Source organism: Cervus canadensis, chromosome 11 (genome assembly GCF_019320065.1).
Source record: "Cervus canadensis isolate Bull #8, Minnesota chromosome 11, ASM1932006v1, whole genome shotgun sequence".
In the NCBI taxonomy this organism is placed as follows: Eukaryota; Metazoa; Chordata; class Mammalia; order Artiodactyla; family Cervidae; genus Cervus; species Cervus canadensis.
Window position 1 is genome coordinate 76,822,346 of NC_057396.1, and position 27,070 is coordinate 76,849,415.

General features: G+C 43.9%; 3 protein-coding genes across 3 annotated transcripts; all 3 read left to right on the forward strand.

Annotated features, from left to right (window-relative positions):
- Positions 1-4,240: 4,240 nt before the first annotated feature.
- Positions 4,241-5,197, forward strand: LOC122450627 (olfactory receptor 5A1). The gene has a single exon (XM_043483002.1). It carries the CDS (start codon positions 4,241-4,243, stop codon positions 5,195-5,197), a length of 957 nt encoding a protein of 318 aa, XP_043338937.1.
- Positions 5,198-15,885: 10,688 nt separating this feature from the next.
- On the forward strand, positions 15,886-16,830 carry LOC122450061 (olfactory receptor 4D6). Its single transcript, XM_043482200.1, has one exon. The coding sequence runs from the start codon at positions 15,886-15,888 to the stop codon at positions 16,828-16,830; it is 945 nt and encodes a 314-aa protein (XP_043338135.1).
- Positions 16,831-25,267: 8,437 nt separating this feature from the next.
- LOC122450059 (olfactory receptor 4D11-like) lies at positions 25,268-26,203 on the forward strand. The gene has a single exon (XM_043482198.1). The coding sequence runs from the start codon at positions 25,268-25,270 to the stop codon at positions 26,201-26,203; it is 936 nt and encodes a 311-aa protein (XP_043338133.1).
- Positions 26,204-27,070: the final 867 nt, after the last annotated feature.

Below are 27,070 nucleotides of genomic sequence, written 5' to 3' on the forward strand. Positions count from 1 at the left end.
GTTCCAGAATAGCATTCAAGGCATCCATATGTTGGAACAAACCCTTGGATGAAGTTTACCTCTTGTTTCAATTTGTCCGGCTTCACTTTCTGATTAGGGAGATGGGGAATTTCATTCCTAAATATGAAAACCTTCCCTCCCAATCAGTTCAGTTCAGTCGTTCAGTCATGTCCAACTCTGTGACCCCATGAACCTCAGCACACCAAGCCTCCCTGTCCATCACCAACTCCTGGAGTTTACTCAAACCCATGTCCATCAAGTTGGTGATGCCATCCAACCATCCCTCCTAATGGCAACATTCAAAACAGACTTTGAGTTGACGTATCAACCCTCAGATTATTCAATTCTTCAATCTCACCCCAGACACTTCTTATATACCTAGATGGGCCATCAGTGAATTCCTTATTTCTGCAAGAGAGCACACTTTAACCTATCATGTGAGGCGGGAGTACTCACTCATGGTAACGATGACAGTGCCAGGTTATTCAGCAAGCATCCACTCTCAGGGCCCGTGGACCTTCCCCGCGTTGTCTTAGGCAATAGTTACACAACTCTGTTACGTGTCACTGTTACCCCTGTTTTGCAAATGAAGAAACTGACCCTCGGGATGGCTACCAGAACTGCTCAGTCCCCCACCACTGGCAAGTGGCTGAGTCAGGATTAGAACCCTTAAACTTGTCCCTCACCGGTGTCATAACCACTACTGTATCCCACTCCCCTTCCTTCTAACCTGAATGGGGACCCCCAGACAGCCTGAAGCACATCACAAGCTCGGGTCCCTACTTAGAACAGGGAGAGCTCCAGCAGAGCCGTGTCTGTTTGCCTCCAAATTTCTCCATGTGGCTCCATACCTGCCGCAGATTATTCTAAGCTTTCTTGTGGGTCCCTTTCTTTTTGACAAGAGGGAAAAATCCTCTCCTGATTGTCAGAACTCTACATACCTGTCACAAATGGATGCATAACCTCTGAACATAAGATAAAGCTGAAAACCACATTGGTCAATATACGATATTTGGTTTTCTGTTTCTGACCTACTTCACTCTGTATGGCAGTCTCTACATCCATCCACATCACTAAAAATGACCCAGTTTTGTTCTTTTTACAGCTGAGTCACACTCCATGTATATACGTACGACATCTTTATCTGGCGGATGAGTGTGGGAGGGAGGCTCAAGAGGAAGGCAATGTATGTACACATGCGGCTGATTCACTTTGCTTTACAGCAGAAACTAACGCAACACTTAAAGCAATTGCACTCCAATAATTTAGATAATTAATCAATTAAAGGCTTTGGGGAAAAAAACACATTGGTAAGATTGGGATTGCAAGAGATCTCCTAAACTGTACAAATGATGGCATGGTGATGGCTAAGATGAAGTTCACATGGTCTCACTACTCAAATTTGAGGACTTTGGTCCTGAAAAATCTGCAGCAGGAGCTACTGAGTGGGAGGAGGGTGGACCCCAATTCTAAGAGCATCTCTCTGTGTAAGCTCCAAGAAGAAAATGAAGAAGGTCTTTGAGACCTTGACAAGCAATGGATAGATAATGGATTGATTTATGAAAGACTGGGGATATTAAAATGAAGTAGCTCTCCTAAACTGTGCAAGAAAAATTCAGAGCAAATGGAGAAAGTGTTATTTCCCAAAGAGTGAAGCCACTGTCCTGGAATAATTTCTCTAATAACTGTAAGTTACAGAGTCTGTGTTGCAAGATACTAACATGCTCACATATATGCATCTACTTTCACTCGAAAAGAATATACCAAAATGTAAGTACTGTTATTTCAGGAGATAGAATGTCACACTTTCCAGTTTCAAGGTTTTTTTGCACCAATCAGGAACAGCACATGGTTTTTAGGGTGAGTATTTCACAGTTGTTTGCTGAGCAAATTATTTTGCAGTTATCATATATTGCTTTAAGATTCATAAAATATTTTCCTTTTCAAAAATAAATGAAATTTATTGGATTTTCTATATTTTAAGAGGTAGAATAGGCTGAAAATATGACTTAAAAGATAGTGAAGGTAATTTGGTTGACTTCTAAATTGTTTGGGATAAAACATGAAGAAGCATTAAGATGTATTCCAAACATTTAAGGCTCATTCACACTCTGACCACACTTTTCCTGGTGCCTCCTGTAGGGACAGGACCTCAGCTTAGAGACGGATGGCAGAAGTTCTCCTCTGATTGACATGGAAAGACTGAGATTGCATGTGGATGTGTGAGATACTGATGAGAATTCTTACAAAGTGGGGTTAAATGGAAGTCCCTAATCTTGAAAGATGCTTCATACACTGGAAATTCTAAGAATATAATTGAAGATGGTTTATAATTGAGGCTTTAAACAATAGCAACAACAAACACTTGCAGAATGCTTACTATGAGCCAGGAATATCCTAAAGCAGATTAGAAAGATGATAAATAAATAGATAGATAGAGGGACTCCCTGGTTGTCCAGTGGTTAAGAATCCTCCTGCCATCGCAAAGGACACAGGTTCAATCGCTGGTCCAGGAAGATTCCACCTGCTGTGGGGCAACTGAGCCCATTCAGCACAACTACTGAGTCTGCATCCTGCAACGACTGAGGCCCATGCACCTAGAGCTCGTGCTCTGCAACGGGAGACACCACCATGAGGAGAAACCCGGGCACCACAGCCAGAGAGCAGCCCCAGCACGCTACACCTGGAGAAAGTCTGCATGCGCAAAGACCCAGAGCAGCCAATTAAAAAAAGAGAGAAAGTTGATAGATACGAGTGCATGCTAAGTCTCTTCAGTCATGTCCGATTCTTTGTGACTCTATGGACTGTAGCCACCAGACTTCTCTGTCCATGAGATTCTCCAGGCAAGAATACTGGAGTGGGTTGTCATGCCCTCCTCCAGGGGATTTTCTCCACCCAGAAATCGAACCCTCATCTCTTATGTCTCCTGCATTGGCAGGCAGGTTCTTTACCACTAATACCACTGGGAATCTCTGATAGATAGATAGATAGATAGATAGATAGATAGAGCTATTATTATCTCTAATTATACAGGGTGTCATAGAGAATTCAAGTGACATGCCCAAGATCACACATCTATTAAGTGGTAAAGCTGGGAATTGAATCCAGGTAGTCCAAATCCAGGGCCCACATTCTTAACAAACAGCTTAGAGAGGTAACACTGAAGACAACTTTGAGACTGACACCACATTAATATATTCAGACCTAATATTTGACAATTAGGAGCATTTCTATGCATGTCTGGCCTAATCCTTTGGATTAAAAACATTCAAAATGCCTTACAGATTGTTTCCCAACTAAATAGCTGAGCCCTGTCCCTATGTTGGCTTCTCCATTCCAATACTGAAACTGGAATAATGTTAAGTAAACAGTTATGTCAGGGCATGATATAAGTCACCTGGGACACAGAAAACTGTCCTAATAATAACTTTCTTTATGGACTTACTAGATGCCAGTCACTTTATATATGTTGACTTATTTTATTCTTAAAACAAACACCCTTTTTAATATTTATTTTTATTTACTTATTTATTTGGCTCCCCAGGGTCTTAGCTGCAACCTGCAGGCTCTTAAGCTATGAGATAGGAGATCTAGCTCCCTGACCAGGGTTTGAACCCAGGAGTGTGGAGTCTTAGCCACTGGACCACAGGAAGTCCCACAGATTTTAAAAGGATATTGAAGTCTATAGATGTTAGCCATCTCACCCTAAGTGACACAGCTACCAAATGGTAGAGGTAGGAGTTAAACTCAGGGAGTCTGCATCCAAAGCATAAGCTCATATAAACCACTCTGTATTATATTAAAATTTAAGACATTTGACTTCTAAGGGAAAGAGAGAGAGAGAGAATCGTTGCATTCTCTGTGTTGTAATTATCTGTGGTAATTCTCTGTTGTAATTCTTTGTGGGTTTCCCTGATGGCTCAGCCAGTAAAGAATCTGCCTGGAATGCAGGAGACACAGGAGACGCAGGTGTAATCCCTGGGTCAGGACGATCCCCCGGAGGAGGAAATGGCAACCCACTCCAGTATTCTTGCCTGGAAAATCCCACAGATGGAGGAGCCTGGCAGGCTACAGTTCAAAGGGTCACAAAGAGTCAGACACAAGTGAAGTGATTTAGCACTCACGCATGTAACTGTCTGTAATAATCTGCCTTCCTCTTATGCATTTAATAATTATTTGCTGACATCATTTGTCTTGTGGGTTATTATCATGATCCCAGGTCTGCATCTTGTCCTCCTCCATGGGAAACACGTCCACAACTAAAGCCTGGAACGGCTCATCAGTGACCATGTTCATCCTCCTGGGGTTTGCCGACCATCCACAACTGCAGGCCCTCCTCTTTGTGACCTTCCTGGGCATCTACCTGGTGACCCTGACCTGGAACCTGGCCCTCATCTTTCTGATCAGAGGTGACAGCCGTCTACACACGCCAATGTACTTTTTCCTCAGCAACCTGTCCTTCGTGGACATCTGCTACTCTTCCGCAGTGGCTCCCAAGATGCTCTCCGACTTCTTCCGGGAACGGAAGAGCATTTCCTTCCTGGGCTGCGCCGTTCAGTTCTTCTTCTTCGTGGGCGCCGGTCTAACGGAGTGCTTCCTGCTGACGGCGATGGCGTACGATCGCTACGCTGCCATCTCCCGCCCGCTGCTCTACTCCGCCATCATGTCCCGGGGCCTCTGTACCCGCATGGTGGTTGGAGCCTACGTCAGCGGCTTCCTGACCTCCCTGGTCCAGTCCAGTTCCATATTTCGGCTCCGCTTCTGCGGACCCAACCTCATCGACCATTTCTTCTGTGACCTCCCACCGGTCCTGGCACTTTCTTGCTCCGACACCTTCTCCAGTCAAGTGGTGAATTTCCTCGTGGTGGCCGTCGTTGGGGGCACATCGTTCCTCATCCTTCTTGGCTCCTACGGTCACATAGTGGCTACTGTCCTGAAGATCCGCTCGGTGCAAGGTCGCAGGAAGGCCCTCCACACGTGCGCCTCGCATCTGATGGTGGTGACTCTGTTGTTTGGGACGGCCCTTTTCATGTACCTGCGGCCCAGCTCCAACTACTCGTTTGGCAGAGACAAGGTGGTATCTGTGTTCTATTCACTGGTGATCCCCATGCTGAACCCGCTCATTTACAGTCTGAGGAACAAAGAGATCAAAGATGCCCTGTGGAAGATGCTGGGGAAGAAGAAAGTGTTTTCCTAGGTCATGACTGAAGACATATGTCTCCAAGCTGCCAGAGACCTAAATGGTTCATGATAGCCTCTACCTCTGGCTTTAGGTAAGTGACATGTTTGTGTGCATCTTGAAAATGGAAGCACCTCCTTCCGTATTTTCTCGCCATTCCAGTTGGTCATCTGTCTACTGACCCCACTGGGGATCGTCAAAAGGAGAACCTACGGTGTAGCGCAGGGAACTCTACCCAGTGTTCTGTGGTGACCTAAATGGGAAGGAAATCCAAAAAATAGGGGATATGTGTAAACATATGGGGATTCCCAGATGGTGCTGGTTGATTTAAAAAACCTGCCTGCCAATGTGAGAGATGTAAGAGACGTGGGTTTGATCTCTGAGTCGGGAAGACCCCTCCTAGAGGAGGGCATGGCAACCCACTCACATATTCTTGCCTGGAGAATCCCATGGATGAAAGAGTCTGGTGGGCTACAGTCCCTGGGATCGCAGAGTTGGACAGGAATGAAGAGACTTAGCACACACATAAACGTACAACTGCTTCCCTTCGCTGTACAGAAGAAACTAACAACATTGTAAAGTAACTCCAATAAAAGTTAATTTTTAAAAAAGAGAAAGAGATTACTTCAGAAAAACAGAAAGAAATTCCCCAGAATAGCCTATTCTCACAATTGGTATCACAACCACCACCTTTTATGGGGCACCTGGTGGCTCAGATGGTAAAGAATCTGCCTGCAATGCTGGAGGCCTGGCATCAATCCCAGGGTGGGGAAGATCCCCTGGACGAGGGCATGGCAACCCACTCCAGGATTCTTGCCTGGAGAATCCCACAGACAGAGGGGCCTGGTGGGCTGCAGTCCACGGGGTTGCAAAGAGTCGGACACAACTCAGCGACTCACACTTTCACTTTTTCAGTTCATAGACTCTAGACCCTCCATTTGATCTCATGAGAGAGTCCTACATAGAAGCAGAATAAAATGTAGCCTCTACATCGTTTTATCTGAAGAATCTGCATGTATGAGTCTACTATCACAGCTGTAACTAATCACCACAAACCTAGTGGCTTAAAACAATACAAATTTATTATCTCATAGGTCTGCAGGTAAGAAGTCTTTTGGTTGGGGACCGCAGGGGAGCGGGGTTGGGCAGGGGGTGGTGTTCAGCTCCATGGGGTCTTTGTTGTGGCACAGACGTGCGGACTTTCTTAGCTGAAGAAGTGAAATGAAGTGAAGTCGTATCCTACTTTTTGTGATCCCATGGACTGCAGCCCACCAGGCTTCTCCGTCCATGGGATTTTCCAGGCAAGAATCCTGGAGTGGGTTGCCATTTCCTTTTCCAGGGGATCTTCCCAACCCAGGGATTGAACCCAGGTCTCCCGCATTGTAGGCAGATGCTTTTACCATCTGAGCCACCAGGGAAGTCTTAGCTGAGTCACGTGGAATCTTAGTTCCCCGACCAGTGATGGAATCCACATCCGCTGCATTGGAAAGCAGATTTTTAACCATTGGACCACCAAGGAAGTGTGTGTAGGCAAGGGGTCTCACCGGCTTGAAATCAAGGTATCAGCAGGGCCACCTTCTTTTCCAGAGACTCTGAGGTAGAATCCATTTCCTTGCCTTTTCCAGCTTCTAGAGACCACCCACATTCCTTGGCTTGTGGGCCCCTCCCCATCTTCAAAGCCGGCGATGTCACATCTGCTCTCACCTGGAACATTCTCTGTTCTTAAAAACTGTTTTGACTAGACTGGGCCCATCCATATAGTCCAGGATAATCCCCTCGTTTCAACACTAATAACTCTTGTAAATCAACTATACTACAATAAAATTTAAATATTATTTTAAAAAACACGGATAACTCAATCACATCTGAACAGTTCCTTTTGCCTAACAGGTCATTGGAAGGATGTTGCTGAAGCTGAAGCTCCAATCATTTGGCCACCTGATGTGAAGACCTGACTCACTGGAAAAGACCCGGATGCTGGGAAAGATTGAAGGCAGGAGGAGAAGGGTATGACAGAGGATGAGATGGTTGGATGGCATCACCAACCCGATGGACATGAGTTTGAGTAAACTCCAGGAGTTGGTGATGGGCAGGGAGACCTGGCATGCTGCAGTCTGTGGGGTTGCCAAGAGTCAGACACGACTAAGCGATCACACAACAACAATCTATTAGCAGGTTCCTGAAATTAAGACCTGGGTATTTGGGGGAAGGGGCATTATTCTGCCTACATTGCTCTCTGTTGTTAGGAGTTTTGTTCCTATTTATTCATTTATTTCTGGCTACCCTGGGTCTTCATTGCTGCACATGGGCTTTCTCTGGTTGTGGTGAGCAGACGCTACTCTCTACTTGAATTGCAGGGTCTTCCCATTGCCATGGCTTTTTCTTGTTCCCTGGGCTCCAGTTGCCACATGTGGGCTCAGAAATTGAGGCACACAGGCTTAATCGCTCTACAGCATGTGGGACCCTCCCCGACCAGGGATCGAACCCATGTTCCTCGAATTGGTAGATGGATTCCCAACCACTGGATGACCAGGGAAGTCCCTAGCCCTCTTAACACTTGTCATTTTATTGATTTGAGTTTATGAGGCTAGCTCTCAAGAATATTCCCGAGCTCCCCACTGCCTCCACGTGGAAGTCCTTAACCAGCACTGCAAAGTCCCTTCTGCTTTTTGCTGCCCCTCTCCAGCTCTTCACTCCTCACTCCATCCCCCAGCACCGTGGCATCTGGGCAGCATGATGTCCCAGGTTGTTTTTCCCTCAAGCTCCATACACAAGGCATTTCCTCTTCCCTCCATCCAGATGGCTTCTCATCCTTCAGGTCTCTGCTCAGACATCACTTCCTCCATAAAGATCTGTCCACCTCTTCCCCAGCCCAGAACATCATGGTTCACCCAGTCGATGCACTAACAGTACTGTTGGGAATCTCTCTTTCTGCAGCTTGTAACCTTACACTAGACTGTGTGCATGCTCAGTCATGCCCAACTCTTTGCAACACCACGGACTGTAGCCCTCCAGGCTCCTGTGTCCATGGGATTTCCCAGGCAAGAATACTGGAGTGGGTGGCCATTTCCTGCTCCAGGGGATCTTCCCGACCCAGGGATCGAACCTCATCTCTTGCGTCTCCTGCATTGGCAGGCAGATTCTTCATGACTGAGCCACCTGAGAAGCCCTTACACTAGTCTACAATTTCCTTAAGGACAGTAAGTGACTCTTGTTCACTATTGTTCTTTCAGAACCTACCACAGTGTCTGGCAAATAGTAGGGACATACTAAATATTTGTTTGATAAATGAATTATTCACTGTCCTAGTAATGTTGGCTTTTGCAGAGTATGGTGTTTATATTATTTCCTTATCATGTGGCTAACAGTGAATCTCAGGGTCTGATGATTGGGAAGAAATTAATTATCTCTGCTTTTAGAAAATGTAAATGAGAATGTGTCCGTGACACCTCAGAGAGTGATTAATTTGTGAAGCTGTGGATTTTTTGCAAATCCTTCCTTTGTAGAAATACTCACAGGGTAAATGTAGCTAATCATGTGCAAGGATGTAGAGAACCAGCTGCCTAAATGCACTTCTAACCATAGACTTTGAAGCTCCTTCCCCTACTGTCTAGAGCTGTGGATATTAACACGATAATATTTCTAGAAGAGAAATTCTTAGAGGTTACAGTCCTCTCCAATCTCTTTTTGTCTTCTCACTTCAAGTGAATGAATGCTAAGTTGCTTCAGTTGTGTCCAACTCTTTGCGACCCTGTGGACTGTAGCCCGCCAGGCTCCTCTGTCCGTGGGATTCTCCAGGTAAGAATACTGGAGCGGGGTGCTGTGCCCTCCTCCAGGGGATCCTCTCGACCCAGGGATCGAACCTACATCACTTGCACCTCCTGCATTGGCAGGCGGTCCTTTACCACTAACACCTCTCGGGAAGCCCCCTCACTTCAAGTATCTGCCCACAAACACACACTCCCAGCATCAGGAGGAAGGATAAATGAGCTTCAAGTGTTCTGTCTTATTAGCAGCTTGGGCCCCGGGAGGAGCTGCATGTGCCTGATGAGACAGACCAGCTGGGGGTGGCTGCCCACCGTCAGCGGGTATTTGCTCTGTGTAACGATGCACCACCCAGGCTCGTCTATGACCTCCTGGATCTCTGAGTCTCAGCCAGATGCAGGGACTTCTTTAACATTTCTTTTCCAGGCACGACTCTAGTTTTTCCTGCCTTCCTATAAACTCAACCCAAATTTTCCCCTTTCCTCTTCTGTTCCTGTAATGACATCCTCTGATGAGTCTCCTGAACCATATTTGAAACTTAGCTCCTAGGGGGAAAAAGACTTTAAAAGAAAACATTTCTGAGGAGGTTGCTTGCTTTAGACCCCTCCCCAAAGAATTAGTAAGCAGTGACTCAGTGGTAAAGAATTCGCCAATGCAGGAGACAGTTTTGATCTCTGAGTTGGGGGAAATGGCAACCCCCTCCAACGTTCTTGCCTGGAAAGTTCCATGGACAGAGGAGCCTGGTGGGCTACAGTTCATGGGTTTGCAAAGAGTCTGACGTGACTGAGTGACTGAGCTCATATGAATATATTCTCAGTACTAGGGAGATCCCTAATATCCACGTTGTTTGCACCTTACTGCCTGGAATTCTGAAATTCATCTGTTCGTTTAAGGCTGGTCCTCTTTTAAAGTGCCAACGTTTCCTTTTTTAAAAAAGGGTATTCTTTAAGTTTCATGGTCATTTCTACAGGAAGGATCTGAAAAGGGAAGCTAAGCAGATCTGTAAGCACCTAAGATAAAGGGAGACGCTGCACCGGAAGAGGACGAGGTCCAGACCCGGAGAGGGCACGCTCATGGGCGACCGTCCGGACTCACTGTCTGACTCAGCTCGGGTTAAAAGGCACGGGTATCAATTTATGCCGTGTCATTCTCACAGCCAAATCCAGTCAAACCCAAACTGGCAACCCAAATGGTCAAGCTCAAACTTAGCCACAAATTTTAAGACATTGAAAACTGGCAAGAGCTGATTACATGAGGTAATACATGCAAAACATTCTGGGTCTTGCACACCAATAAAAATCTGTTTTATTGGTTTAGGTATGTCTATCTAACTGAAGAAGGATCAGTCCCCAAGATGCTTTCCACCACTCCCCATGATGTACATAAAAGGATTAATGTTTCCTGACTGTCTGCTATTCACGGAGCATTGGGCCAGACACTTCACAGTTGCTCTTTGATATAATCAGCAAGGTGAACAGTTCTCGATGACCAAAGTTCGAATTTCAATGGTCGCCAACTCTGACAATTCGTGGACGTCACTTCTGCTCTCACATCTTCATTCTCTAACTCTGCCAAGTTGATACCACCTCTCATATGAAGTTGATTACTATTTAATTATCACATCTACTTTACAAAAAAAAAGATGTGGGAATTAAATTCTATACATATATGCAATTTGTGTTAAATTCCATTTCTTTGTGGTCATCATTTCACAATATTTATGAATATCAGATCATTATTTTGTGTACCTGAAATTAATAGAATGTTGACTCAGTGGACATGAGTTTGCGTAAGCTCTGAGAATTGGTGATGGACAGGGAGGCCTGGCATGCTGTGGTCCATGGGGTCACAAAGAGTCGGACACAACTGAGTGACTGAACTGAACTGATGTCAATTATATATCCATAAAATAATGTAATATCCAAAATAAAAACAAATACATAAAAGAGAATAGAGGGGATTTTTTTAAAGGAACCAACTATATGTTTTCTATGAGAAATCAGCTTTAAGTTCAAAGACAGAGATAGATTAAAAGTAATGCAAAGGAGAAAGATATACCAAAAGAAGGCTGGAATAGGTATAATAATTTGAGATAAAACAGACTTCACAACAAGGAAAATTATCAGAGATAAAGAAAGAGTCTTCATAATGGTAATGATAAAGGGGTCAACTCTCAAAGAATTCACAACAATACTTAATGTGTATATACTTAGCAACAGAATGTCAAAATATAAGAGGCAAAACTGATAGAAATACAGGGGAAAATAGACAAATCCACTGTATAGCTGGAAATATCAATATCCTTCTATCAGCAATTGATGGATCCAATAGGCAGAAAATCAGTAAAGATATAGTTGAACTGAACAGTACCATTAATCAATGGGAGCTAATTAATATTTATAAAATATTTCACCCAACAATAGCATAACACACATTCTTCTTAAGCTCACATGGAACATTTACCAGGACAGATCACATTCTGGACTATAAAACATTTTATTCTCTTCATAAATCATACAAAGTATGCTCTAAGTGGAGTTTAACTACAAAGAAACAATAACAGAAAGCTAGCTCGGAAAATTCCAATAGAGATACATGTTGCTTAGTAACGCTTTAATAACTCCCATTGCGTCTGCAGCTGCCAGCTTCTCCAGTGAAAAGTACTTTTCCTACAAATATCTGATGCTATTCCCCCTGCCGACTGTTACATCATTAGACTTCCAGTCCCACGTCTCAGGGAGCAGTGTAGATGATGCACGTGTTTGGGTGAAGATGGGGAACCTGGCCGGCTCAGCTTTCTAAAGCAAAGGTGGGTGAGCGTGTCCTGAAGACACCACGGCAGGCAGCTTCAGCTTGGCACATGTATAATTTTATGATTTCCATAGTGTTCCATGTCCCGTCCCTGAAAAGTAGAATATCCATGCGCATTTCTTTTTTTTAAACTTTCTATTTCGTATTGTGGTCTAACCAGTTAACACAGTTATGTTATGATAGTTCCAGGTGAGCACTGAAGGCACTCAGCCGCACATATTGCATGTGAAACTCGTGAAGCAGGTGTGTCATTTAGAACTAAAAGCCTCAGGTTGATTAAAATCTGTTGTTTCTCAGGTAAAATATTAGACTTCTCAAGACACATTCTAATTGGATTATTTTTTGTATTAAAACATTCTGTAGAACCTACTTGCAGGGCATGAATAGAAAGATGGATGGAGGGGGAGGACTTGTGGACACAGCGGGGGAAGGAGACGATGGGGCCGATTGGGAGAGTGGTGTTGAAATACACACCCGACCATGTGTAAGGCAGATTTGCTGTACCGCACAGGGGCTCAGCCTGCTGCTCCGTGATGACCTGGGGGGTGGGATGGGGAAGGGGGTGGGGGGAGGCTCACGAGGGAGGAGACGGATACTCAGGGCTGATTCACACTGTTGTATGGCAGAAGCCAACACAACAGTGTAAAGCAATTATTCTTCAAATAATTTTTTTTTTAAAGAAATACTAGTGTAAAATTCTTTTTTAAAAAATTCTAAAAACACTTACTGAGTATCTACAAAGTGTAGGAAAGTAACCAGCACAGTGTCTTTCTTTAAAAAAAAAAAAAATAGTGATTAAAAGTTAGCTGGGAGCAGAGAGAGAAACACAATGATATCACGACATTAGCATTATGATGATATTATATAATGCTTTGAAGTTTACAATGTACTGTCTTGTGAGTTGGCATTTAATTGATTTGCACAGAAGCAAAAGTGAATAAGGGGTGATAGAGGGAAGTTTAGATGAGACTGGAGATGACTAAAGAACAATTTCTTGTTGGGTGACTACTTCGTATCAGGCACTGGCCATCTTTTCATTCAATCATCTATTCAAAAAGAACTGTTGAATATCTGAGTTCTACAAGGCAACTGTGAGGTAACAAGACAGAAAGGCCACCGTTCAATGTTAACTTGATCTTGGGCCTGATTGTCCATTCAAAACCATTTAAGAGGAACAAGGGGAATCATTTTAATCCAAAAGAGAAGCCAGCAGTAAGTATCTTTGATCTCATTTTCCAGAGATCTGATTTGGTGGTCCTAGATTCCTGGATGCCTCCAGCCAATGCCTCGTGGAGCCAGAACACACCAAAGAGTAATTAGAACTGTCACCCCCCCATCCCTCTTTCCTTAATAAGATATCTTTCTTAGGACAATTTTACAGAGAAGGAAAAGAAAAATACAAGAAGCATAACATCAGAGCTCAAATTAATGGGGAAAATTTTTTACTTCAAGTTGTAAGTATGTGAATGAGGGGTTTTTTCCTGATTTTTGAGATTAGAAGCCATTTACAGTCTTTTTATTTTTTGACAGGTAAGAAGTGGATATATTTAGAAACACTCCATAAGCAGAGTATGGGGCATCTTGAAGGCAAGAGAGAGCCTACAGTCATTTCTTAAAATAGGGAACAATAGAATGTCTTTTTAAAGTAAAACTACCAAAATCCAATTACCCACAGATAATGGTATACATCTTTCCAAATTTCTTCTAGGCATGTAGTTTTTTTTCCAAAAAATAACATTATGTGATATAGTCAGTGCTTCAACCTTTTGTTAAAAAAGAATCTTACCATGTCTAAGAATAAAGTTCTACATTATAAACATGAATGGCTGCAAATATTGAATTACTCTATTGTGCCATAACTTATTGAACCAATTTCATAAATCAGACAGTAATTTAAATTCTAGTCTCTTCTAAACTGCACTGTGATGCCCTTTCTTTGTACTCATGACATTAAGTATTTTGTTTATTCACTTTTTAGCATTAATTCTTGCAGTAGAATTTTTGACTCAAAAGATTTGCAGATTTTCAGTCTTGACACATGCTTCCAGAATGACCTCAGAAAGTGTGTCCCTGTATACACTCCTAGTAACCATAGATGGAGGTGTCTCTTTCTCCATATCAATGCCGACAATGGATTGCGTCATCATAGGCCAATCTTCTGGATGAGAAGTGGTATCTCATTACACTTTTAATTTGTGCTTATTTGATGAATGGTATGACCAACTCTATTTCCCTCTGAATCGTAACTCGTTGTTTTAAAGTATCTACTTCTTACTAAATGGTTAGAGCTCTATATACCTAAAATATTAAGCCTATTTTATATATTTTTTACATATGTTTTCTCAAGTTTTTTATTTATTTTCCAAAACATGGAAGTTTCTTATTTTTTACTGGAGTCTGATTTTTTGCTTTGTTGTGTTAGTCTCTGCTGTTTGTGTGAGTCGGTTATCTGTGTACGTATGCCCGCTCCTGCCTGAGCCTCCCTCCCAGCCCCCACCCCTCCCCTAGGTCACCACAGAGCAGGGTGCTGAGCCCCCTGCTTCACACAGCGTCTTCCCGCTCGCTGTCTGTTTCACACATGGCAGCGCACATATGTCAATACCACTCTCTCGACTCGTCCTCATATCTCAGCTAGCCAAACTAATCATCTTCTTTGTAATGCTCACAAAGCTCTTCTCTCCCCCAAAATAAAACAAAAATTACTTCGACTTTATCCTAATATCTTAGCTTATTTTTTGATGTTTATGTTCTTAAGATGACAAAATCTTCAGTATTCCATCTCCCTAAGCAGTTAAAAAGTATTATCATTTACTTCAGCTCACAGTATCTACTTATAAAAAGAAATCAAGTATTCAAACACAATTACAATAGAGTTAGGCTGCTTGTTTTTTTTTTCCCCCCCAGGTTCATAATTTATTGTACAAATTGAGTATCACATAATGAGTTGACATTAGCTTCTTCAGGCATCAGAACTTAACAGATGAGGTACAATTCGGAGTCTGATTGTCTTGTTTTCACTGCTGGAGTTTTCATTTTAGATATTAACCTGAAGTATAAGACTATCAAAGCTTGAAGTATAAGGCTATCAAAACAGTACCTCCATATGTGTGTGTGCATATGAGTGCGTGCATGCACATGCGTGCTCAGCCAGGTTCCTCTGTCCGTGGGATTTCCCAGGAACGAATACTGGAGTGAGTTGCTATTTCCTCCTCCAGGGGATTGAATCCATGTCTCCTGCATTGTAGGCAGATTCTCCATCACTTCAGTCGTCAGGGAAGCCTCATTCTGTACTTGGCCAGTACACAATTCATTGTCCCTGTGAGAGTGTAAGGGATGAAATAGGTTTTCATACCAGTGAAATGGATTGGGTATCTGTTTCTGGACTGCCACAGTTTCAAGCTTCCAGAAGGCACAAACTCGGGAACCTGTGTCCTTCAGCGTAGGCAGCTGCCCCTCGGGCCCCTAGGCTGTTTCTTTACAATATCTTAGTTATCATTTAAAATTAGAATAGCATATCATTTGACCCAGTATGTTTATGTCTAGCTTTTCATAGGCACACAAAAATGGATTTACAAAATGTTGAGAGCAGCATTATTTGAAAATAATAATTGGGGCCCAACCAAACCAACTAAGGGCTTCCCAGGTGGTGCATGGTAAAGAATCCGCCTGCAATGCAAGAGACACAGGAGACGTGGGTTTGACCCCTGGATCAGGAAGATCTCCTGGAGAAGGAACAGCAACCTTCTCCAGTATTCTTGCCTGGAAAATTCCATGACGGAGGAGTCTGGCTACAGTCCCCGGGGTCACAAAAGAATCAGACATGACATAGTGACTAGGCCACAACTGTAGAGCGCATGGAACTCTGCTCAGTGTTGGGTGCAGCCTGGACGGGAGGGGAGAATGAATCCATGTGTATACATGGCTGAGTTCCTCTGCTGTTCACCTAAAGCCATCACAACACCGTTAATTGGCTACACTCCACTACAAAATAAAAAGTTTAAAACAAGACAAAGCAACAACAACAAAAAAAACCCAATATGTGATCGATGATGTTGCTGCCTTAGGGCACCATGCTGCTCACCTTGATGTATCTTTTCCAAAGGGAGATCTGGAAGAACGTGCTCTCCATCATGGGCCAGAGCAACCACACCACCGTGAGGGAATTTGTCTTCCTGGAACTCACTCACTTCCGGGAACTGGAGCTTTTCCTGTTTGTCATCTTCCTAGCTGTGTACATCACAACCGTGCTGGGCAATGCCCTCATCGTGGTGACCATCACCTGGGAGTCCCACCTCCACACCCCCATGTACTTTCTCCTGCGGAACAAATCAATCCTGGACATCGTCTTTTCATCCGTCACCGTTCCCAAGTTGCTGGTGGACCTCTTAGCAGAGAGGAAAGCCATCTCCTACAATGGCTGCATGGCACAGATCTTTTTCTTCCACTTTGCTGGAGGGGCAGATATTTTTTTCCTCTCTGTGATGGCCTGGGACAGATATCTCGCAATCTCCAAACCCCTGCATTACGTGACCATCATGAGGAAAGAGGTGTGGGTGGGATTGGTGGTGGCTTCCTGGGTGGGTGGCGCTTTGCACTCCACTGTCCAGATTATTCTGATGCTTCCGCTCCCTTTCTGTGGCCCCAGCACCCTGGATGCCTTCTACTGCGACGTGCCCCAGGTGGTGAGACTGGCTTGCACCGACACCTTTGCTCTGGAGCTCCTCCTGATCTCTAACAACGGGCTGGTGACCCTGCTGTGGTTCCTCCTGCTCCTGGGGTCCTACACTGTCACCCTGGTGATGCTGAGATCTCACGCCAGGGAGGGCCGGAGCAGAGCTCTCTCCACCTGCACCTCCCACGTCCTGGTGGTGACTCTTCACTTTGTGCCCTGTGTTTACGTCTACTGCCGGCCCTTTACCACGCTGCCCATGGACACAGCTGTGTCCATCAATAACACGGTCATCACCCCCATGCTGAACCCCCTGATCTACACCCTGAGAAACCAGGAGATGAAGGCAGCCATGAAGAGACTGCAGAGGAGGCTTGGGCCTTTTGAGAGCAATAAACTAGGATGAGCCATCAGATTGAGGCTGGAAATCTAATTTGAGCCTAGTTTGAGGTTTTCTCAAACTATTAGCCTAAGAATCAGACAGCTATCTCTTTGTCCACAGTCATTTCTGTATATCCCCACATCCACTAAGCTCTATTAGAGAATCTCTATTAGAGAGACTCTAAGAACAAAAGGGAGAGATGATATTGAACATCAGCTCTTGGAGTGGGGACTGGGGAGAAGTATGAGGTATAAAGTTGAAATCAATAACCTAAGTGCTATCTTTCCTCACTTTTACCATTTGTGATATGGAAATGACACTGTCTACTTACAAGGTTGTTGTGAGGATGAAACGTGATCAATGCTGAGAGGACTATGGTTGTAAAGGCCCACACCACTCCTGGCATTAATCGGGCATACAATCTATGTTCCCTATGATGTTCCCCTTGATCTACATCTCTATTCCTAAATACACCTGTGTGCATGCATGCTAAGTCGCGTCAGTCATGTCTGACTCTTTGTGACCCTGTGGACCGTAGGCTGCCAGGCTCCTCTGTCTGTGGGTTTCTCCACGCAAGAATACTGAAGTGAGTTGCCGTGTCCTCCCCTAGGGGGATATTCCTGACCCAGGGGTTGAACCTGTGTCTCTTATGTCTCCAAATATGTATGTGTATATATATATATATATATATACACATATATATATGATGGAATGGGGGGCTTCCCAGGTGTCACTAGTGGTAAAGAACCCACCTGCCAATGCAGGAGACATAAAGAGAGGAGGGTTCAATCTCTGGGTCAGGAAGATCCCTTGGAGGGGGGCATGGAAATCCACTCCAGCATTCTTGCCTGGAGAATCCCATGGACAGAGGACCCTGGCAGCCTATGGTACATAGGGTCGCAAAGAGTCAGACATGACTGAAGCAACTGAGCAAACACATAGAATGCGGATGCATTTATTTCATATATTTTCTCTCTAACGACTGCTATTTCCAGTGATTATTAAAATAATCGCTTTTTGATTTAATATTGTGAGTAGAGAATCTTCAATATATTTCACCAGTTAGTGAAAAGAGAAGAAATACATTTTGAGTCAGATGTATGCATGAACAAATCTAGAAGTAGACCAAATATTTCCCGTCCTCTGGTTCATTCTACTTTCTTTACACTGAAATTAATCTCAAAAATACTTGTATAGTTTGGGGATATATCTGCACAAAATGCACATTTATTTTATGTTAACCTGAACTTCCTGCTTTCTTCCATCCCTACTTTCCATTTCATCTCCAGAGCTTTCAGAGCTGGAGCAAAGCTATAGTTTTCATCTACGTATGCACAGACAATTTAGAACAAATCTGTGTGGTACAAAAAAAAATTACCTAAGAAGTAACTTTTGACTCACTCAAGACCCATTTTGTGTACCAGGAAAGGAAAAAAAAATAATAACATATTGCATGCAGAGCCATTTAAGAACAGCCACTGGGTCTGTGTTATAAACAACCTCTCTCCCAAGAATAGGATTCCAAGAAAGTAGATATATAAGGAGACAATAAATCTCCTTTCTGTCTCTATGCTCACATCAAATTCCACCCCTCTGCCTCCAATAGTCATTCAAAAATAGACCAATAAGTTCACTTGTACCCACAAACTATGGACACCAAGGGGGAAGGGGAGGTGGGATGAACTGAGATTGGGACTGCCATATCTACTATGTACAAAATAGATAACTAATGAGAAGCTAACTAACGAGAACCCACTGTAGAGCACAAGGAACTCTACTCAATATGGTAACAAAAGGAGACATATATATATACATGCGGCTGATTCACTTTGCTTTATAGCAAAAACTAACACTAAACTCCAATTTAAAAACAATAGGCCAATAGAATAAGGAAGCTGAGGAAATTGCAACACACAGCAATTTTTTGCAAATGTTTATGATCGGTTAATATTTAGCTAAAAAGGTATTCGTAGGTGACCACACATCTGTGATCTTCTCTGAGTCTTAAAAGACAGAGACATTGGGTCAGGAATCCTAATCATACTGCCAGTGCTTCTCAAGCTTTTTAAAATTATTGCCCCCTAAAAGAGCTTTTTTAGATATTTTTCCTAATTACTCTCCTTCAAGAAAATTTAATACCAAAGATACACCAGAAATCTTTTTGTGTTCTGAAGTTGTCTGAAGAAGTTCAGCTCACTAAAACATCCCAGATTTTTTTGGCTCTCAAGAACCAGTTTTTGCACCCATGGGCATCATACCCACATTGAGAATGAATGATCATATGACATTAGTTGTTGTTCAGTCACTCGGTCATGTCTGACTCTTTGCAACCCCATGGACTGCAGCACGCCAGGCTTCCCTGTCCATCACCAACTCCCGGAGTCCACCCAAACTCATGTCCATCGAGTTCCATCGAGTAGGTGATGCCATCCAGCCATCTCATCCTCTATTGTCCCTTTCTCCTCCCATCTTCAATCTTTCCCAGCATCAGGGTCTTTACTAATGAATCAGCTCTTCTCATCAGGTAGCCAAAGTATTGACATTAGACCTTTATAAAAATGTTTCCCCGAAACTTGGAGACTCACACAATATTAACGTATGTAGACACCACCCTTATGGCAGAAAGTGAAGAGGAACTAAAAAGCCTCTTGATGAAAGTGAAGGAGGAGAGTGGAAAAGTTGGCTTAAAGCTCAACATTCAGAAAACTAAGATCATGGCATCTGGTCTCATCACTTCATGGGAAATAGATGGGGAAATAGTGGAAACAGTGTCAGACTTTATTTTTTGGGCTCCAAAATCACTGCAGATGGTGATTGCAGCCATGAAATTAAAAGATGCTTACTCCTTGGAAGGAAAGTTATGACCAACCTATACAGCATATTTAAAAGCAGAGATATTACTTTGCCAACAAAGGTCCGTCTGGTCAAGGCTATGGTTTTTCCAGTGGTCATGTAAGGATGTGAGAGTTGGACTATAAAGAAAGCTGAGCATGGAAGAATTGATGCTTTTGAACTGTGGTGTTGGAGAAGACTCTTGAGAGTCCCTTGGACTGCAAGGAGATCCAACCAGTCCATCCTAAAGGCGATCAGTCCTGGGTGTTCACTGGAAGGACTGATGCTGAAGCTGAAACTCCAATACTTTGGTCACCTCATGAGAAGAGTTGACTCATTGGAAAAGCCCCTGATGCTGGGAGGGATTGGGGGCAGGAGGAGGAGGAGACGACAGAGGATGAGATGGCTGGATGGCATCACCGACTCTATGGGCATGGGTTTGGGTAAACTCCGGGAGTTGGTGATGGACAGGGAGACCTGGCGTGCTGCGATTCATGGGGTTGCAAAGAGTTGGACACGACTGAGTGACTGAACTGAACTGAACTGGAGAGTTATGTTGTCTGGGGTCTTGCAAGAATTTGGAAGGTGTAGTAGAAATTGGGCATTTTCATGTGTGTGTGCACTTGTGTGCAGTAATGACTTGGGAACTGTATAATAACGCCCACTGGAACTCCAGCACTAGCAGAAGAATGTCCATTCTGTCTCCACACTCACATCCAATAAAACCCCCTTTACTAACTCTCATGTCAGGCTTGGTCCTGAGGGACTAGGGAGCTCAGCAAGGGCACTTTGGGAGAAGGAGAGCCATGATGACGTGACTCCCTGAGGCTGCCTTTTCCAACATGAAGGTTGAAGAGAAGAGGTTGACATCCAGAATAACTAACCATTAGAGGAACTTTGCCTTCTAATGTGCTATTTCCCCAGCAGCACAGACACTGAGGCCCACCCACCCAGTCTCAGAATGTGTGGATTCCTGCTTGGATACTGAAGGATTTAGGTAAGGACATTGGGCCATCAGAGTGTGAAGCTGTGGATTACACATAAATGGTATGAGCATGAAAAATATACCTGGTGTATCATATGCTGCAAAAATAGCTGACAACTTTAATGACAAAAAAAAAGTGATGTTAAATATTGGGAAAGCAGGAATCTCTTCCTAAGAAGTTAAAGAGATGGGGTCACCATGGTAAGAGAGAAAGCAGTTTGTGTTCGATGGAATGACTGAGTCGCATAAAAGGGGTAGAATTTTTTCCAGCTTAGGGTTTGTCCATAGGGACCACAGAGCCTCTTTCCACAAAATGGGTGCTTCCTTTAAAAGGGTGATCTTAACCCCAAATTCTCTTAAAAAACTATGGAGGTTTCAAAGGCAGCCTCATATCTGAACATTGCCTGTGGCTCAATGGGTCTCTTTTGTCTTTGCTCTGGAGGCAGCTTTATTTCCAAACCTGATGACCCAGAACTAAGGCCTCTGTCTGCGTGTTTTCACACAAGTTCATTGGAACAATAATAAGCAAGTTGGTTCAAAGAGAAGCTGTTCTTCTATTGAATAGCATTTTCCTGAGTGACTCACACACACACACACACACACACATACCCCTCGTAAGTAACCCTTCAGGGAAGATACTGTTTGTTTGGATTGGCAGAGGCAGTGGGGTGGCAGAAACAAGTAACTGGAACACCTATTACAGGAAAGTCCCGGGCACTTTGCACAAAGATGATTACAGTTTATTACTTGTGCTGCCCATTGAAGTAAGTGTTCTGCTTCCCCGTCTACAGAGGGGAAAATTAAAGGAAAATAAAGGACTTGCTCCAAGTGACAAAGGAGGAAGTGATAGAATTCCAGTCCTGATTCTCCTCCAAAGCTCTTAAGACTGTCTTACACTACATCACACTGGATGGTACATAACACTGCATCATTCTAGACTGTTCTTACATTTTAGAACTGAGGATCCGAGGCACAGAAAGGCAACAGAAACTTTCTCAAGGTCACAGAGCCATTTTATAGCCTGGAGCAGAAAACAAATCTCTGCTATCCCTAAGGCCAAGTCAAAGACATTAACAAAATGGTTTCTTATGTTTGTCTAGATCCTTTTTCCTCATTTTCACACAATCCGAAGCCAAGGCTTGTAAATCCAGATGTGCACTTACCAGTGAAGTTTATTCATTAATTAAAAAAAAAAAACTACTAAGCACCTAACATGTGTCCCAGACTAAGGAAAGCTTTGATGACATTAGGTTAAATGAAATACTGAGCAGACAGGATGGACTTGAGATATAACAAGGAAATATACTGAACTTAGGAGAGACAGAAGAAATTAGATGGAATAACCTGTTATAGGTGCCAGATGAGAAGTCAGTGCAGGGAATTATGAGTCATAAAAGGATATCAGGAAAATGTTCACAGAAGAGGAGACTCTGGACCTGAATGTTGAAAGATCGGTTCAGTTCATTCACTCAGTCGTGTCCAACTCTTTGCAATCCCATGGACTGCAACAGGCTTCCTTGTCCATCACCAACTCCCAGAGTCTGAAAGATCACTGCTCATCAATGAGAAGATCATGAGAGTGGGGAGGACACAATAGGTGGGGAGAACAAGAGGAAAACAGATCCAAAATTGTGGGCCTTCCCTTCTAGTAATACCAGTCCTTCAAAATCATCTCTGATGTCACCTATTCCAAGAAATCTCCCCTAACACACTGAAAGCGATGTTCTATGTTGTCCGCTGCAGGATATAGATTTCCTTTGCCCACGAAGGAATGAATTTCCCTTGAAATTTGTGAACTATTTGTTAATCTCTAAACACTTCATCTTTTTCCTGTGCTCAGTGTTCTTAGAAGACTTTGGATTTGAGCTTATATTCCAAAATGTGGCAAAAAGCATGCATCATGCAGTTCTTTTACTTTTTCCTCAAGCACCCATCCTCTGAGATTTGGAAATATTTTCCTCATTCTCTTATTCTCTTCCCCTAAGACCACATGACCCTTACCTCCAACTGACCTTGACATTTACAGGTTAAAGGAACCAACAGTGTAACAGCCAAGACTGGTCAGACGGGATTTAAAACTCAGCGGTGACTTAGGCACAAGGAAATCTGATTGTATGTGTGTTGGCTTTGAAAGCTAATCTGAAGTTTTACTCATGGGCCTTTGCCAAGATTTAATAAAATCCTGTCATCACGTATAGGTTTCAGCTTTAGACATTTGTTAAATGTTGTAGAATAATTCAGAGCTGATTTCATTTTTTGGAGTTTGAAAGTCTGTATAATTTGGGAGTTTTTGGTGGTCAGAAGAGGATATACATTTCTCCGATAATAGGAAATGAAAGTGGGTGAATTAAAAGTATCTTATTGAATTAAAAAAAAAAAAAGGTGTGGGCCAGAATTTACATAATACTTTAAGACCTGAAAAAATAAGCAAATAAATAAAGACCTGAAATAGGATCAAAGAAAACAAAGCATAAGATAATAATCAAGATGGAAAAAAGTCTTGGATGCTATAAGAGGAGTTTGAGCCTTATCTTGTAATAATCTATAAGGGAAAATAATCTGAAAAAGAATAGGTAGATAGATGTATAACTGGATCACTTTGCTGTATAGCTAAACTAACACAACCTTTGTAAATCAACTATACCTCAATAAAAAGAAAAAAAGAGGAGCTTGATCTTTATTCTGTAGATAATAGGGAACCATTGAAAATTTTCAAACAAAGGAATAAAGAGAGCGGTCGCTCAGTCATGTCCAACTCTTTGCGACCCCATGGACTGTAGCCTACCAGCCTCCTCTGTCCATGGGATTTTCCAGGCAAGAATACTGAACTGGGTTGCCATTTCCTTCTCCAGGGGATCTTCCCGACATGGGGATCAAACCCAGGTCTCCCACAAAGGAATAAATGAGCCCATTTGTGACTTATAAATATTAATATATTAATATTTCTTGAAACAACAAAGAGGATGAATTAGAGACAACTCCACCAAAGGAAAGACTAGTTAGGGAATTCCTGCAACAATCTAAGCAGAAATGATAAGGGTTTAATGAGGATGAAGTTAAGGGAATGCATGAGAGACATGAAGAAAGTAGCATTTTCAGAAGAGATTCGACAACGTGTCTAAATTCCTTGCAAGATGAGTGACTCAGGTAAGTCTCTTGGATGAAATGTGCTACTTAATCAGTACATGCTGTAAAGTATCCCTGCAAAGACAGAATAAACCAGGAAAACCAAGTGAAAGTGAAAGTCGCTCAGTTGTGTCTGACTCTTTGCGACGTCATGGACTATACAGTCCATGGAATTCTCCAATCCAGAATACTGGAGTGGGTAGCCTTTCCCTTCGCCAGGGGATCTTCCCAACTCAGAGATGGAACCCAGGTCTCCCATACTGCAGGAGGATTCTTTAACATCTGAGTCACCAGAGAAGCCCAACAGGTAGTCATATCCTCCAGAGCAAATGAGAGGCAATGTATGTTTCTTATTATCCACATAATTTCTCAAGGCTCTGAAAGCTGGTTTCAACACAAACCAAGCGTGATGCATCTCAGCTGGGCAGTAACCTAGGGACCACCTATCTCTATGGTGGTTTCAGATAACTCAGCTAAGGCTGAGAATGGCCTTTTTCTCAAAATCTGAGTTAACTATTTTCAATTTTTTTAGTTGATTTTTATTTTTGGCCGTGCAGGCATTTCTGTAGTTGCGGTGGGGGTGCTACTCTTGGTTGCAGTGCGTGGCTTCTCCCGGCGTGGAGCAGGGCTCCAGGGTGCTCAAACCTCAGTAGCACCTGGGCTCATTAATTGCAGTTCCCAGGCTCTAGAGCACGGGTTCAATAGTTGTGGCTCTGACTCGTGAAGATATAGGGAATCCACAACTGCTTATACAGAACCTTCCTTAAGTTCCTTTCCTCAGAAACATCTATAATCGACTTGAACAGAACCCAAAGACTCCTCACAGAAAACAGGAGGGAAACGGGCCTACCACCTATGCTGGTTGGGGAGCTGGAGCAAGTAGGACCGAGTGACTTTTCCAGGTAACAGAGCAAGTTCACGTAGAATAAGATGTGTGATGTGTGATTATTACTTTTTTTTTTTTATGTGCACACACTGCTGTCTTTCTTTACTTTCTTTCTTTCTTTCTGGCTGCACTGGGTCTTCTTTATCGCGTGTGGGCTGCTCTCTGGTTGCAGAGAGTTTCCCTCGGGCTTCTCATTGCAGGGGCTTCTCTCGTCGTGGAGCACAGGCTCTAGGCACGTGGGGTTCAGTAGCTGCGGTCCATTGGCTCAGTTGCTCTGTGGCATGTGGAGTCTTCCAGGAACAGGGATTGAACTGAGGTCCCCTACATTGGCAGATGGATTCCTATCCTCTGTGCCACTGGGGAAGCCCAAGATATATGGTCTTTTTAAATTATGTATGTGCAATTTCTGCATAAGAGGTAAAACTTTGCTTCATTTAATTTTCTCAGTAATGTCATTATTTCCTTCAAAGCTGTACATGTGTGTTAGTCACTCCGTCCTGTCCGATTCATTGTGACCCCACGGACTGTAGCCCGCCAGGCTCCTCTGTCCATGGATTTCTCCAGGCAAGAACACTAGAGTGGGTTGCCATTCTCATCTCTGTCAAAGCTGTACATGGAGTAAATGTCATCCAATGGCCTTGAAAAATCATACCAGGGTGTCGGAATTTATCTTCAGTGGACTTACCCAATCTCAAGAGCTGAGTGCGCTCCTATTTTTCCTTTTATCTATAGTTTATGTAACAACTGTGTTAGCAAATGCTGCCATCACGGTCACTGTGAGCTGCGAGTCCCGCCTGCAGACCCCCATGTACTTCCTGCTCCGCAACCTCTCCGTCCTGGACATCTGCTTCTCCTCCATCACCGCCCCCAAGGTCCTGGTGGACCTCCTTTCGGAGAGAAAGACCATCTCCTTCCGCGGCTGCCTCACGCAGATGTTCTTCTTCCACCTCCTCGGGGGCGCGGACATCTTCTCCCTCTCGGTGATGGCCTTTGACCGCTACGTGGCCATCTCCAGGCCCCTGCACTACGTGAGCGTCATGAGTCGGGGGCGCTGCGCCGCCCTCGTCGCGGCCTCCTGGGCGGGGGGCTTCGTCCACTCCATCGTGCAGATCTCCCTCCTGCTGCCGCTCCCCTTCTGCGGCCCCAACGTCGTGGACGGTTTCTACTGCGACGTCCCCCAGGTCCTCACACTCGCCTGCGCCGACACCGCTGTCCTTGAGCTCCTGATGATTTCCAACAACGGCCTGGTCACCACCATGTGGTTCGTCCTGCTTCTTGCGTCCTACGCAGTCATCCTGACCATGCTGAGGTCGCGCTCCGGGGAGGGCCGGGGGAAGGCCGTCTCCACCTGCACCGCCCACGTCACGGTGGTCACCCTCCACTTTGTGCCCTGCATCTACGTCTACGCCCGGCCCTTCTCCGCCCTCCCCACCGATAAGGCCGTCTCTGTGACCTTCACTGTCATCTCCCCTCTGCTGAACCCCCTGATCTACACCCTGAGGAACCAGGAGATGAAGGCGGCCATGCGGAGGCTGAAGAGGAGATTCCTGCTTTCTGAAGGGGGATAGTCTCCTTATAGATTGTGGATCAAGGTGTAACTATATAATTGAAATATTTTCTTAAAATATTAGCTGTCATATACAGGGGCTCAACTGTACATGGACAATTAAGTAGACCAGGATGGCACAAAGGACTGGCGACCTGGAACACCCGTATCAGAAAGGAACGCCAGCAGGAAGTAACGGGGAAGAACCTATTCCTGAAGAGTAACTGACAGCAAGCTAGGCACAGATGCGGACTGTACTAGAAACGAGTGTCCAGACAATGGGTAAAGGATAGCACTCTAACGTCCAGGCAGGCAGTAGGCCACGGGGACCTCTGTCTCAACACAGCAGGGATACAGTTTCCGGGTCCCAGTTCAACGGTAGTTACCCTATGACTATTTACTAAGCTTATGCTACGTACCAAACACCGTCTGGGAACATTCTTCTCTATCATTTCTGTTTTGTCAGCAGCTTTGGGCCTACTCTTTCCATCAGCTCATCTGTAAAATACACCGGCACAGCCCCCCACAACCATCTGTTACATGTGAAGGTCTTAGTTTTGAAGGATCTCCATTACCTGCCACTCTCTGTGACTTTGTCAGACTTAGACATGACCTGGGACTTACACTGTCTGATTTTGTGAAGTGGCCACGTATAAATAATGGGACTACCTGCCCTACTGTCTGTAACACTGCCTCAGGCGTAAGCTAGTTTGGTTGAAAAAAGAAAAATGCATATCCAAGCCAATAAATACTTTTATTTTTCCTCTGTGTACCTGTTTATCATTTCCCTTATCACTGTGTTTTAAAAATTCTACAAAATTTCAAATTAGTACATCTAATTCTCCTTTATATTCTCAGGGTCTAGAATAGTGTCTGACCCATAAAAGCT

Coding starts and splice junctions, on each gene's coding strand:
- LOC122450059 (XM_043482198.1), top strand. CDS start 25,268: ATGGCCTTGAAAAATCATACCAGGGTGTCGGAATTTATCTTCAGTGGA.
- LOC122450061 (XM_043482200.1), top strand. CDS start 15,886: ATGGGCCAGAGCAACCACACCACCGTGAGGGAATTTGTCTTCCTGGAA.
- LOC122450627 (XM_043483002.1), top strand. CDS start 4,241: ATGGGAAACACGTCCACAACTAAAGCCTGGAACGGCTCATCAGTGACC.